Source organism: Ambystoma mexicanum, chromosome 10, assembly GCF_040938575.1.
Source record: "Ambystoma mexicanum isolate Mex_15411 chromosome 10, UKY_AmexF1_1, whole genome shotgun sequence".
Classification (NCBI taxonomy): Eukaryota; Metazoa; Chordata; class Amphibia; order Caudata; family Ambystomatidae; genus Ambystoma; species Ambystoma mexicanum.
In genome coordinates, this window is record NC_090932.1 from 341027205 (window position 1) to 341041954 (window position 14750).

General features: G+C 45.9%; 1 protein-coding gene across 2 annotated transcripts in view; it reads right to left on the reverse strand.

The window, feature by feature from the left end:
* The window catches only part of ASH2L (ASH2 like, histone lysine methyltransferase complex subunit), a 1246012-nt gene that overhangs the window by 1016675 nt on the left and 214587 nt on the right, over positions 1-14750 (reverse strand). For both annotated transcript variants that reach the window (XM_069617945.1, XM_069617946.1), the window contains exon 6: positions 7711-7806. In XM_069617945.1, coding sequence (XP_069474046.1) covers positions 7711-7806 — 96 coding nt within the window. The remainder of the gene's footprint in view (positions 1-7710; positions 7807-14750) is intronic.

Sequence of the window (14750 nt, forward strand, 5' to 3'; positions counted from 1 at the left end):
TAAACAGGCCGGGATCTGGTACACGGGAGATCACAGAGGAAGGTATCCGAATCAGAAGAATCAGCAATCCAAGAAAACAGGCCTAGGTCTGGTACACAAGGAGGCAGGCAGGCAGGAAGAAAAAACAGGAAGGGGAAAAATGAGGAAGGACGGAAGCAGAGAAGGGACGGGAGAAGGAGGGTAGCGAGGAGAGAGGAAGGGAAAATAGTAGAAGGAAAAAAGGGGCAGCAGGCAAGACAAGGGGAAGAGGACAAGGGCCCGATAGAGATCGGGTACTACAGCAGCGAGTGAGAGCGAGGGAAGAGCAGGCAAAAAGGCAGACAGCACTAACAGAGGAAACCGGAAGCGCTGCAACGCGTACACAACCCGGAAGGAGCTGTATTTAAACTCCGGGCCGCGTAAGCGCGCATACGCACGGGCAGAGCTGCAGGTGGGCGTGACAGGCTACCAGCGTGCACGGCAGAATAATGTCCGTGCCGCCAGCGGTTCCACAGGCGCCAAGTGCCGCACGGCATGACAGATGGTCAAATGTATTTGTATGACTTTTCCTTTGTTTGTTTTTAACATCCAGCTTGCCATTTGCTTTTTATATCAGTCCCAACATGCTTCCAATCGTCTTGAAACCATTAAGGGCAATCTCCTGACCATCAAGAGTAATTCTATCGAACAACCTATTAAATGTATCTACATTTTTATCAGACCACGTGATCCTACTTCCTCCCACCGTAAGTTGTATATTCATCTTGTTTCCTCCCTCCCAACACTGTAGTGGGCAATTAATACATTTTCCCTTCAATACTTTATGGTCACTAAGAAGAGTAGATACATGTTCAAAAGGAGCTCATAGATTTACTTAGTCTTTTACTAACAAACAGTCAAGGCGATAACCAACCTTCCCATTTGTCCATGTTTCCCCAGTACTCGCCCCCTTATTAGTTTCCAGATACTCTAACCCCCAATTTGACAATTTCAACCATTGTGCCACATATACGATTTGCAGATTATTTTTCCCATCCAAACCACAGCTCCGTGTTTCGACTGGCACAGTAATGAGCGTATCATGCCATAGTTCATGCCATCTTGCCATCTCTTTTTTAGCAGTCACAATAAGCATTGAAATCTCCTACTATGCAGATTTCAGAGTCAGGAGATTCTAATAACCATCCATCAATAGTGTTATTTATGATATCTCCTATTTCAGACATATTTTTACCCCCGGATGAGAGTAGATGTTAATAAGCAGCATTTCGCCAAATTGGCTCACATTATCTATAGCTGCACACATAACAAATGGGGAGTTACCATAATGGTAGAAGGTCCTGTATGGGATGTGATTTTTAACCCCAATAAATGGCCACACCCGCCCCCCCCACCCCCAACTGGTCGGCCTTTTCCCCCCCCCCCGATAGCGGCTTTATTCCATATCTTGTACCCTTCCAATAACATTTCCCTTCACACCCAAGTTTCTTGGAGGGCAAATATGTCGCTAACAAGAGTTGGATTCCATCAATGTGAAGTAGGGTGTTAAAACCTCTACTATTCCAAGAAAGTAGGGTAATTTCCTTTCCACATACCTCATCTCAGTTGTCTGGTAAAGAGTTACTCTCTGAGAACCATACTTCCTTTTGGTTATTCCCTGTGTCCCTTCTTGTTTTTTGGTTCCTCCCAGACTCCATATTTTCATCCATCTGGTCTGGGTTTAGTGTGGTGTGGCAAATTACAATCTCGAATTCATTACCCCACACCACTTTAGAGTGTTCACAAATCAAATCAACCAGAACAGCAGATCTAAATTGGACAATTGCCCAATTTTCCAAACTTCCAGATATTGGCAATATAACTGTCAATGTCCCCTGAATTGATGTTATGCAACTGTTGAATTTGTAACAATGTATTCAATATCCAGGCCCTATTCAAAAGAGTTAACTTTTTCTACAATCTTGATACTTTTCCCCAGGTTATGTTTTGTTACAGATTTATTTATTCCTACTGATTCTTGGGTTACCACTCATTGCCAACCATTCCATTTCCTTAATATACATCTCTCTTTCTTTATCAGTAAGAGACAGGTCTATTTTGTTAATTGGGATATTTACATATTTTATTTCATTTTCCAATGGCTCTTCTCCATTAGATACAATTTCTTCGGGGACCTGATCTTTACCCATCAACCATTTTTCTATACCCCCCTTTACTCGTTGCGATTTTACCTTCATCCAATTTCCTCCGATATTCAATAATTTCAAAGCGATTACTGACTTCCACACATTCGGAGTCTAACAGAGCAGTAGGGGCTAAAGCCATGATGTTCCTTTTTGCTCACTTATGTGTCTTAACTTTGGCCATGGCCACCCTACTGTCACGCTCACCTGATTCCCACGGAGGCGCAGGTCTGGCTTCGAGTGCTGATGCTTCTTCATAGGTGAAGCGCAGGACTCTGAAGATGGACAGGAAGGGCCCCTCTACTCTGGCTTTCCTGGCTCGCAGGAATATTCCCCTGTGCGTGAAAAGGGAGTATTACCTACTGACGGAATAATGCTCAAGCCTCCCACTCCCTTCCAACCCTCCACGATACCCTTCCACGATTCCCCGTGAAGTCTCACCTTAGGGTCTGGAAGGATGAGTTCTCCATCCTGCTTCTGATGCAGGGGCGCGTTGAAACCCAGTTACTTCACTGGATTGAGGTTTGATGGGAGTTCAAAATAAGCTTGACTATTCAGGTGAGGCGTTGTAAGAGTTCTGTTGCAAGTTCAAAAGTTCAAGCTTAATAATAATGTTCATTTCTTTTTGCAGCAAGCGCTAATGCTTATGTCTTTTTTCCCCTTAGGGGCCGGGGTTCGGAATGCCGGAGATATGGCGCCGACCCGAAGTGAAACGTGCAGTTCCAGTAAATGACAGGTAAGTTCTGGATGAGCGTTCAGGTAATGTCTTTGCATTCGCTCATTCAATGTCTGTCTTTTTTCCCCATAGGGGCCGGGGTCTGGAATGCCAGGAAGCGGCAGGACCCGAAATGAAATGGGAATGACCCAACAAGTAAGTCTTAGAAGGAAACTGAGCCTTTCCTATTCCCTTCCTTCTCTCACCTTGTTTTCTTGTCTTTTTCTCTCTAGGCTCAGGGAAGTGGGTGCGGATCCGGATGATCGCTGCTGAAGATGGAGGCGCCCAGGAAAGGTGAGTGAAATGCAGCGCTGCAGCGATCGAAGCGAAATGCTTTTAAAATGATGTCTTCCCTTTCAGGATCGTCGGTGTGATGTCTCCGTGATGCAGCTTTAGCAGGTAAGGTCTTCTTTCTCTCCAATTCTCTCTTATCTCCCCTTGCAGACGACCCAGGATGCTGACAGGCGTGGCTGAAGTCCAGATGCAGGAGCTGACACGGTGAGCGTCCAGCTGCGAGGAGCAGAACAACGCGAAGCGTGAGTTGCTGATCGGGCGTGGTTTAAATAGCTTTGGAAGAAGTTCCAGATATGTATCCTTCCACCGATCAGGTATGTATCCTTCCCTGACCACATCCAGGTGGAAAGTAGTCCCACAGGTAAAGTAGTTCCATTCAGGCCTCAAGAGGGCCTGGATGTAGCAGCATGGTCTGCATCAGGTAAGTGCACATTAAAACACTTGAACACATGTCTAGCTTTATGAGCCTGGCGCTTAAGGCGCCAGGACTGTGTCCAAAGGGCCCCAGCTTGGGCCCGCTGGCACTTCCCTGGGGGGAATGATGCCTGCCTCTGGGGTTGCTGGGTCGGACCTGGCTCCTTGGAGGTAGGCATTATGACACCTACTATGGGTGTTTTTTTAATTTTTGTTTTTCCTTTTACGTCTGGTTCTTCTATTTGTATCCTGGGAAACAGTCATTTCAATCACACATTTCCTCTACCGACATCCCCAGTGAGGAAGGTATCTCTAAAGTGTTCTTGCTCCTTTACCTCACATTTCTTATTCTCTTGCTCAGCAGCCAAGCACAGTTTGCTCAGATCACCCAAAACTAATTATTATAAAACATTTTTGCTATTCTAGTTTTTTTGCCTATTTTCCTCGATCATAATGCTGAGTGCGCTTTAGTGTTATCAATGGTCTGATGTACCAAGGATTTGATATCATTTTGTTCCTTTAGATATCCAGAAGGAAATCCATCATAGTTGTCAGGGCATCGAATTTTCCCCGTACATTAAGAGAGTTATTGCTTCTACTACCTAATCCCAGATTTGGTGTATTATCAATAACGTTCCCCGTTTCATTCCAAGACTCTTCCCCCTCATTACATACAATGTCAGCCTGTGTAAATATTCCCATATCAGGTGTGGCTGACAAATTCCTATGACATTATTCATATTAGCTTCATCAACAAAGGAGATGTATCCTTTCGTGCCCCCACAGATTGGCGTCTAAAATTCTGCACAAGGTTCAACAATGAATTATTGTCAATCATCAAACTATTAATAGGGGAGGTTGAGCATCTGCTATCTGGGGTTTCTGTTTCTCTTTAATGGTTAGAAAACTCAGTATTTTGGGTTTGTCTCGCGATAGTATTTCCGGCGTTATATGGCTAGTTTCTTTGTTTCCTCTACCCTTTTTACCTTTTTCTATACCCAACTCTAAAGTCCTCTGTTTAACTTTCTGGGTAGGCGTATTTTTCTTACCCTTCTTAGATCTAAGATTATGGGAACGCAAACTGGGCCCCATATTACTAGTCTCAGGTTAATAAATAAAAATTCAAATATATTAGGAAAGTAGGGAGAGAAATATTGCTTGTCCCTGCAGTATACTTAAAAAGATATATAGGCGGTGGTGCAATAACCGTCCTCTCTATCGCCAGTTAGAGGCAAATGTAGGCAAAATAGGAAAAAACCCTTAAAATCACCAGAGGAGAGGGCCCACTTCAGAGTCTCCGATGCTTTAGTATAGAAATGTTACAATACTATCAAGTATCCCTATTAAACAGGGGTAAACACCAAATTAAAGTGTGAAGTGCCACAAACAAAGGTTAATGGAAAAAAGAAACGGGGGAAAAAGAGCTATTGATTTATAAAAAAATTTAAATCCACATTTAAGTTGTTAGGGGAGAAGAAATCTTTGCAGCCCCTATGGGGGGTAGTGTACAATTTAAAACAATAGGGGTAGCTATAAATATATGAGACCGTAAAATAAAGTAGCACTATATCCAGGAACAATAAAATTACAAATCCATCACAATCGGATAATCATAAGCATTCCATAAGAAAAAAGAGCAATTATCCCAAAATTAGAATAAAAAAAATAAAAAGGTTCATACAATTCAAATTGCGGGCAACAATCAGGCTCTGGAACTCATTCCAAGTCCAACAAAAAGCAGCATCCACAATTAACCAATGTTAAATGAAGGGGGACCGCCCGTGTTGGGCACGCCCGACAGCTCAAGGAGCTGCCTTAGTCCGACTCTCCCCCCCACCAACCAGGCGGTCCAATTAATTGTAAACAGTAATACCCTTACTTCCAGATTAGTCCATGCAGGTTATTACCCGACTGCTACAGTTATTTTTCCGAGAGACAGCTGGGCAGAGGGGACTCAATGCGTGTATGTTTACACCCGCACTCCCAACAGCCTAACAGCTTCCTCGCGCCCTTTACTCCTCGCAGGCTTAGCATCACGAGGGTTCCAGTGTGCACAATTTATGCCTCAGCTGCTGCTGGGTGGGCGTGTTCCCATCCCTTAAAAACAGACGAGGCTTCAAAAGTTCCACCAGCTATTTGTAAAATAAGCGCTCTCCACGGCAGCGTTTACACAATAAATTCCAATCTGGATGCAACTGTAAACAACAAGTACACTCTCCCAGAGAGATATAGGCAGTCTGAATCCTAGCAATAAAAGTGTTCACAATTAAAACCTATGGAGGAGCCAGCATTGCCAAAGCCAATATGATCAAGAAGATGGACCTGTGGAAAACCAAGAAAGCCATAGTCAAATGGACAGTTCCAGTTCTGATGAAGATCTTCAGAGGAAATGTTAGTTAACCAGTCAGTGGTTCTTGAAGCAACACAGGAGCTCAAGGGGGAGCCTATCTGATACGCTGAAAGGCCTGCACAAAGGAGTTGAGGTCAATTATCAATTGAAGATAACAGCACTTCTCTAGCCAGAAGCAGTGTAAATGGCACAAGGTAATTACAACCCAAGCCCCACAGTATCTGGAAAGTGAAGAAGAATTTGTAGTGGACTTCCTTCTAGGTGCACCGTTGCAGACACAGATTGCTGCTCTTTGGTCGTGGTGACGAAAGGGGGGATCTCTGGCAGGGTTTCTGTGGCGGCATTCGGGAGAAGGGGTTGGCAGCAATGTATTCAGCTCAAACCAGTGGGTCTTGTGGTTTTGGCACCTTTTTCTTAGTGCCAAGATCGCTGGTGGATTCACCTCGATTACTCAGTCCTGAACTCTGGTGAGGGGACTTTTGGTGAAGAATGGTTGCCTTTGGGGGGTCCACAGAGATGCCTGCAAAGTCTCTGCCGGATTCGATCTTCGGAAGACAATGCGCCTGAAAATGGTCCAGGTACCCCGGTTATTGGGATACTGCAGCTCTGGAAAGTCACAGCAAGTCGGGGGATGGTCCAAGATGAAGGTCTTGAGGCTAGTTGGTCCCACCAGCTTAAAGGAGGAAGTCGTCCTTGGCGAGTATTCCCGATGTGAAAACGGGGACAGCACAGCTGCAAGGCTTCACCGGTGCGTTTGCGGTCCTGGAAGGTCCTGCTGGCGTCTCTGCTTGTCTTATGCTTCAGATTCCTTGTTCCAGTGGTCCACTGTCTGTAGTCCAAAAATCCTCGCCTTTTATGCTGGATCCCAGTCATTCAGACACTAAGAGCTGTCAACCACCCAGTGAGAAATGGTTTCAGTCAGGCATACCTACAGTCAAAGCACAGTGAAGTCTCAGGCTCCTCCCTCAATTTCTGCCTTCCCAGACGCACTGGAGCCTGGGTGGCCTGAGGCCCACCAAAGACACTCACAAAGGACTCAAATCTACTCTAAAGGATAGAAGAAAAGCCCAGAAGGAACTGACAATCAAAAAATGGCGAAAAAAGAAGACGGTGGGCTATTTTGAGAAAATGGTCACCCATGGGTGCTGTACTGCAGCTGAGAAATCAGCCTGCTAGTAACCTGCACAAAAGTTAGTAAAAAGTAACCACTGCCACCAGCCATTTAACTTAGTCAGTTGTAACAAAAAGTTACATCAGGAGTGGGTGAGAGAAGGAGTTACAATGACCCCCCCACAACCCCACATAGTATGGTGTGTGCTAGACCCACAAAAGAAAAAAGGTGAGAAAACATATCTTACTACTCTTGGGAACTGTAGTTCTCACAAGAAAATGTATTTACAAATAAAGAGAAGTCCAAGGGACTTTCAGTGACACTGCACATAGGGTGCTGGGTGTCAAAGCAAAAAGCAGATGCATTTACTAAATATATGGAGTTTACCAGACTCCATAAAACAGAAAAAAATAAAAATCCCAGTCAGAGAAAAAGAATAAGAGTGGCAAGAAGGTCCACTCACTCAGGAGATTGACCAAAAAAAGTCCAGCAAAACTGCTGGGAGCCTCTCAGGTTAAAGGGAATTCGCACAGAAACCGACAATTCTTCCAAACATCCTACTAATATCCCTCCCCCTTTTCTTGCAGAGCCATTTTAGGTGAGGCCAACAAACGTTACATAAGGATGCTATATAAGATCACATTACATTGATTGCTAAACTCACCATGGTCTTCACAATGTTATTTGGCCATGTCATTTTTCCAGGTCTCTGTCTTGTGGTCATACACTCCCAGTGCTGGTCTATGAAGGGAATAATGTCCTATATAAGAGAATAAAGAAATAAAGAAAAAGCTCATTTAGATACAGTTTTTGTAATCAATGTTGGTGGTCATGTATACAAATTGCACTGTGTCAAGCACTATGTATACTTTTTACTGCATTATGCTCTGGTTTCAAATCATGGTAACTATACCTAGGAACAACAGCCATTGCTACAAACGTTAAACAGTGATTCAGTCTTTGTCAAGTGTCCTAACTTCATACATTTGTATTTGTTAGGGAGATTTATCATGTGTATGCTTCATCCCCTCTTCTAGCGAGACCCCAGACCTTTTTCTTTATATCCTGAATGAGTGGCACCTTTTTCCACTCATTAATTCTTATGGGCTCTGTCTTTTGGACCTCTGTTCTCTGTTTTACCTTTACTATGGAGTCTACTTTGCTCCATATCTCTTTAAAGGGATCTTTAAAGAGATATGGGGCAGTATTGCGGGGGAATCCTTTGGGTTCACCTTTGAAATTCTTTCTTTATGCTTCCTACTGTTCTTAAGGATATAGGGATACTAGTATCCCTCCAAAAACTTACTCAGATTGGCACACACCACCTTATGTAGAGTCCCAAACGGATACTTCGTATCCCCCTTCTCTCTGCTCCTGTGACTTTTTACTCACATAGACAACCCATTAGTTATGGCTGGTGGCAGTGGAGGTGTTCTACCAACTATTGTGCTATTTGTTTACCGCAGACTGTATACACAGTCTTGGTTGTACACAATAGGGTCACCTATTTTCTAACATTGTGGCTCCTTTCTTTTTTTGCCATTTCTAGTGTGGTTGTCCTTTGTTAGCCCTTCTACCATTCTGGGAGGGGGGGGGGGGTCTGTGTGTGTGTGTGTGTGTGTGTGTGTGTGTTTTGCCTTTGGCAGCAACCCTTGGATTTCCTTGCCTAGTGAAGGCATGCCCCTGTACGCTCACACCAGAAAAAAATACAACCCTGCTAGGGAAGAAGGCCTAAGATGCGCTTGCAAAGGTAACAGTGTTTATTTCCACAAAACAGAAAAATATCAGCAAAGGACTCTGCTGCACGAGAACACTCCGAGGTCTGGGAGCATGTGCAGCACCTTGCAACCAGAGACAGCATCACTCATGACGCCATACTATACAGTTCATTCTACCATCCCAATTGAATGAGCACTACACATATAGGGCCAGCTCCATATTGGATGCCAGGCCATTGGTGCATCTTAATCTGTCCATCTGCGTCCACGTTGGTGGTGCTGGGCTCGTGCTCCGTGGCGAGGTTGGTCTAACAATCAATTTGCCACTGTGTTATGCAATGTAACCGTATCCTTGTTGCCAACACCTGGCAGAGATATCGATGGGCTGTAGAAAAGTCGAGGTCACACTAACTCACATGCTTCACTCATTCCCAGGTAGCTAAGTAACTCCCAAGGTCCTAAACCTTAGTTTTGGGCTATAATTTAGTTGCTACCCTGCACCTCGCTGCAAAAGTCACGTGACCCCTTTCTGAAGGCGCGATCACCTTACCTTCTGATCTTAATGATCAATCGAGGAGTGTAAAGGTTTTATGGTCGGTGGTCTGGGTTTGGATGATGCTGTGAAATGCGGGGTTCTCGCAAAGCTGTATTCCGCATGCCGGGATCATTGGGGTGGAGGAGGGTTCGCTATCTGTCTCATGGGATGGTACTGCCAAGAGGTGTGCTGCTCCCTTCTGATGACCTGGCAGAGCGCATTCTTTCCTGTGTGCGAGGCCCTTTGACTCTTTGGAACAATGGAGGATTTTCATGGACCGTCTGGGACCTGGCCGGGCTGGGGATGTTTGCGCTCATGCGAGGGACCTAGTATTCAAGCACTTACTACCATTTGCTGCGATTGGGCCTACGTTCCAGGATGGCTGCCATTTGTCTAAGACAGCGTTTGCATTTGTGTCTTTTCTATAGCTTCTAATACATGCATGTTCAACCCCCTTTGTATGCGCCCTCTTCCCCCTGCTCCCTAAATGTGTTCTCCAACATTTGTGTATTGTTCAGTATCGCCTAGGGGAAGTTTGTGTATTGTTTGGTATCGCCTAGGGGGGTGGGAAGACCCAGTCTACACTTTCCAACATTATTTATTTCTTACATTTGTTACTCGCCCAGACCCAAGGGTATCACAGCGAAAAATACAGGTGACTAGTATTGCCCCCCTTTCATTACTTCTGCAGTAACAAACTCCCTAATAGGTTCCCCAAAGGCCCCATGAGTTCATCTATATTCCCCATCATTCCTCTTGGATTTCTCTTCCTCTAATCTTTTAGCCTCCAAGTATGGCGGTGAGCCTTTAAATGGGACCCATGCCCTACACACATCTCAAAAGCTTTCCCCAGACTGGGCATATTCTTCTGGGGTACATGTCATGTAGATGCAACCCCCATCTCCAGTTAGGTCAACCCAGTGTTCGTTTTAGTTCTCGAGATCAGGGTTTGGAGACAGTGTCGTGGGGGGGGGGGGGGTGTAAGGGTTGGTAAATCTCAACCGTACAGGGTTTGTTTGGGTCATCTATCTGGGTAGCATTTTCTGTGGTTCCACAAGGTGCTTTGGGCGCTACCCCCAATCAAGACCATCATCATTGCACTATTTGGAAAAACAGTGTCCCATCTCACATATGCAAAAAATGACCAAAATAAAAACAATGACGGGCACCAGCATCTTCACAAAGTTAGTGTTGGGACTGTTTGTCATAGCTCTCAACTCACACGCTTTTGGCGGGTGTCACCCGCCTTGTAAACAGCTGACTCACCCGCCAAGCCAACTTCACGCCCATTCGTTTCAATGTGCCTCTCACCCGCCAAAAATAAAATCGGGTGTTTTCACCCGCCTTTGGGACATAAATGGTTGAGAGCTATGGTTTGTTCCAATCAGTCAAAAGGAAACAGTCCTCTTCAGAGTGCCTCTGTCGCACAGAAATGGGGTCAGAGCAGCAGTGGTCGCTTCACGCTATCGCAAAGGGTCTGCAGGCGTCTCTGGTCGTCTTCTTTGGTTACCTCAACTTCCAATGGTCAGTTTCCAGGAGCCTCACCTTTTATACAGTTCCAGCACTCAATTCTCTGCAATCTTCCTCAGCAGTTGACAGAAAGGGGCGTTGGGCTGTCCAATGAGGACAGCCAGACCCCCAGTGAGAGCTGGTCCCATTCTTGCACTCTGGCAGACAAAGGACAGTGGGGTGGAAAACTCCTCCCCCACTTCCTGCCTGCCCAGACACTTGGAGCCTAGGCAGGGACACCCAAGGGTTCATGCCAAAGGCAAAACACACACAGGTCTCCCCCTCCCAGAATGGTCAAAGAAGAGCTGACATAGAACAAACACGCTAGTAATGGCGAAAAAAAGAAGGAAGGCTCCAAGTTGGTACTTGGGGGGCCCCTGTTGTGCACTACAGGGGCTATGGACATAGCCTGCGGTAGAGAAATCACACAATCGTTAGGACACGTCAACTGCCACCAGCCATAGCTAGGAGTTTGTCTATGTGACACAAAAGTCACAGGAGCCGAGAGAAATGGGATACGAGTTATCCCTTTGGTACTCCACTTAAGGTGGTGTGTGCCAATCTCTCAGACTAATCGTTTTAGGAGAGATACTATCCTTAATAACTGTAGTTACTCTAGGATAAAGAAAATAATCTCAAAGGAGGAGCCTAAGGGCCACCAGTAACACTACCAATAAGGAGCTGTGTGCTGCAATAGTGAAATACAGATGCCTTTAAGAGTTTGATGGAAAGTAGACTCCATACGACAGGTAAAATGCAAAGAATAGAGTTAGAAGGCGGGTGTACGTGAGGCGTTGTCCCAGATGTAGCACTGTATCTGCCGTCAGTTCTCTGAAGTTTAGGGGCACCCCTTCTTTCAGCATATCTCCCACTGTTGCAACTCCCTTGGGCTCCCAATACTTCCTCACATTTAATCTCATCTGCCCATCTTCCCCGTAGAGTGTGACCAGCGGGATCTGAGGCGAATATGGTTCCGCCTTCCCAAGTGACTGGAAAGCCGGTCGCCACGCCACTCTCCCCAACTTCAATAGTAGGTGCGGGCTAAATTCACAAGGTGCTGTTGCCCATATAACTTCTTTAAGCAAGTACGAAGCTGCCTCCGCTCGCAACAAACGTGACTCCTGTGTCTGTTCATCCGACAGCCATTTGGTCACAAATTGCAGTTGGCTAGCGACAAAGTATACTTCAAAGTTGGGCACTTATTCCTCCCTGCTTATACGAATTCTGGAGCTTCTGTATGGACACCCTACATCTCAACCACAGGAAGCTCCTGCTTTTTCTATTCAATCTCCGGAAAAACGGCTTTGGGATAGCGTATAGGACATTGGCAAAATAATGAAGTCTCGGCAGCACCACCATTTTTAACAGTGCTGCCCTTCCCATATTTGACAATGGCAGCCTGGCCCAGAAATACATGGAGTGCTCTCTTTTGTCCACTGCTTTCTGTGTATTCTGCCCGTGCTCGGTCTTGGAATCATGGTAGATTTCCACCCCTAGGTACCAGAAAGTATCAACCTCCCATTTAATCTGAAGCACCAGCAAAGTTCGCTCGGGTTGTCCCGCATATCCTCCCGGGGGGGGTAGGAGGGACAGATTCTACTTCTGCGTGTTGATTGTAATACCAAACAAGGCTGCATAGCGTTCTAACACATCTAGGATATCATCTGCAAACAATGAAAGCAAATGCCTTCCTCCCGGAGTAGCGATGTTCGCATCTATATATTCCTCTTGGAGGTAGACCAACAGTGGCTCCAACACCAAATTGAAGAGCATCGGGGACCACGGGCAACCGTGTCTTGTGCCTTTGCCCAGCTGCCACTGTTCAAGACAATTGTGCCCGTTTTAACTCTTGCTATCGGCTCATTATATAGCAACCGCACCTATCTGATGTACGTGGGGCCCATGCCAAACTTTCCTAGCACTGCTATCAGCCAAAACCATCTGACAAGGGTCAAACGCCTTGACCGCATCTAGCGAAGCCACAGCCAAGTGGTGTGTGCTGCTCTAGTTATGATCTATTATGGGGTGCAATCTGCTCTGGTTACTCGTAATGGGTCTATGCAGGACATAACCCGTTTGATCTGGGTGTATTAGTTTGGCAATGGCAGGTTGAAGCCTACTGGCCAATAGTGCTGCGAGGATCTTCCCATCTTGATTTAGCAGCAACAGTTACTGACTCTCTAAGCGATCCGGGTAGACGCCTACATGCAATGCTTCGTTAAGTATTGCCAACAGTGGGGCCACGACCTCCGCTCTACATTCTTTGTAAAATTTGCCTGGTAGTCCGTCTGGTCCCGGGAGTTTGCCCGTCGGCAGCTCTCGTATAACCCGTTCCAATTCCACTGCAGTTATGGGGGCCTCCAGTTTATATGCATCATCTGCATCTAGTTTAGGAAGATTCATCTGTGACAATGCTTCCTCAATCTCGGACATCGGGCACTCCGAGGCTTCCTCATATAGCTTCCTATAATACTCATAAAAGCACTTATTCAGACCCTCTTGGGTCTCGCACAGTGTCCCATCGTTCCCCACTAATGCTCTAATCGTTTCCCTCTTAGTCTCGCTCTTGTAAAGCCAAGCTAACAGTCTCCTTCTGCATGTTGTCACTCCACATACTTCCTGTAGTTTAAGTTGCTTAACCTGTCCCAATGTTCCAAGCATTCCTTCTGCAGGCGGGCAACCTCTTGTGCCTTATCCCTCAGCCTATTCCCTGCTCCCTCAATGGCTTCCAGTCTAGCCTATGCTTTACTCAAGTCTCTCTCAATTACATCTTGCATCCCTTTCGATTTTGCCGTAGCCGCCCCTCGCACCACCACTTTAAAGGGCTCCCACAATGTACCTGCGGACTCCACACTACCTGTGTTATGTACAAAATATTCTTTCACCTCTTCCCTCAGAGTCTCGCGAAATTCTGTATCTTTGAGCGCCTCGACCCTAAGCCTCCAAGATGGGATTCTAGCCCGGGGAGGAAGCAGCTACCACGTGACCACTAATTGTGCATGATCCGAAAGCACTCTTGCTTTATATTCTGCCTTCTTAAACTGTCCTAATGTTTCCTCCCCAGTGAACACATAATCCAACCTTGTGTAGCGGTCCTTGGAAGCAGTGTAGTGAAAGTATACTCTCTCCTGGGGATGCATTGCTCTTCATACATCAGATAGCTGAAATGCCTGTAATAACATACTTCGGGCTTTAGGCGCCGAGCTGGATGAGTGTATTTATCATCTGATCCGTCTACCACCAGGTTAAGTACAAAGTTAAAATCCCCACCTTCCCCATAACAATGTTCCATGCCTCTAGGGGTTAATCTTGGAATACAATGCTCGGAAGTAAGCTGCTGTGGCCTGGTTTGGCGCATATGTGTTGATGATACAAATCTCCCTGTTCTCCACCCACCCCCGTAGCACTACCATTCTACCCTCCTCGTCTAGGGAGGTTTTGAGGACTTTAATCCGGACTGTCAGCACCACCCATCTCATAAGCCCTCATGGCGTATGCAGATTATGGCGAGCCAACCGTCAAACCGCTCCACTTCGTGTCAAGGTATGTAGCTTTTCTTTGGTGAGGTGTGTTTCTTGAAATAGGGCTATATCTATCTTCTCACATTTCAAATTAGCCATTACTTTGTTACGTTTTATATAACTATTCAAACCCCTGACGTTCCAGGATACCATTTTAAGTTCCCCCATCACGTTTCAGCATTTCGTTCACTTAATTCTCTACACATGTTACGATTCCAATAACCACCATGAATGCATCTGTAGGCCCCCCATTAACTTCCCTAATCCTGTCACCCAGCCCCCCCACCACCAACAGCAGCCCAGCTCGATTCCACATGCTCAGGCCTTCCCACTTCTCGCCTCCGTCCCTGGATCATGTACTGGTGCGTAAGGCGCGGGGGAGTATACGTAACTGCTAATATCCGTGCAGTCCAATGCAACC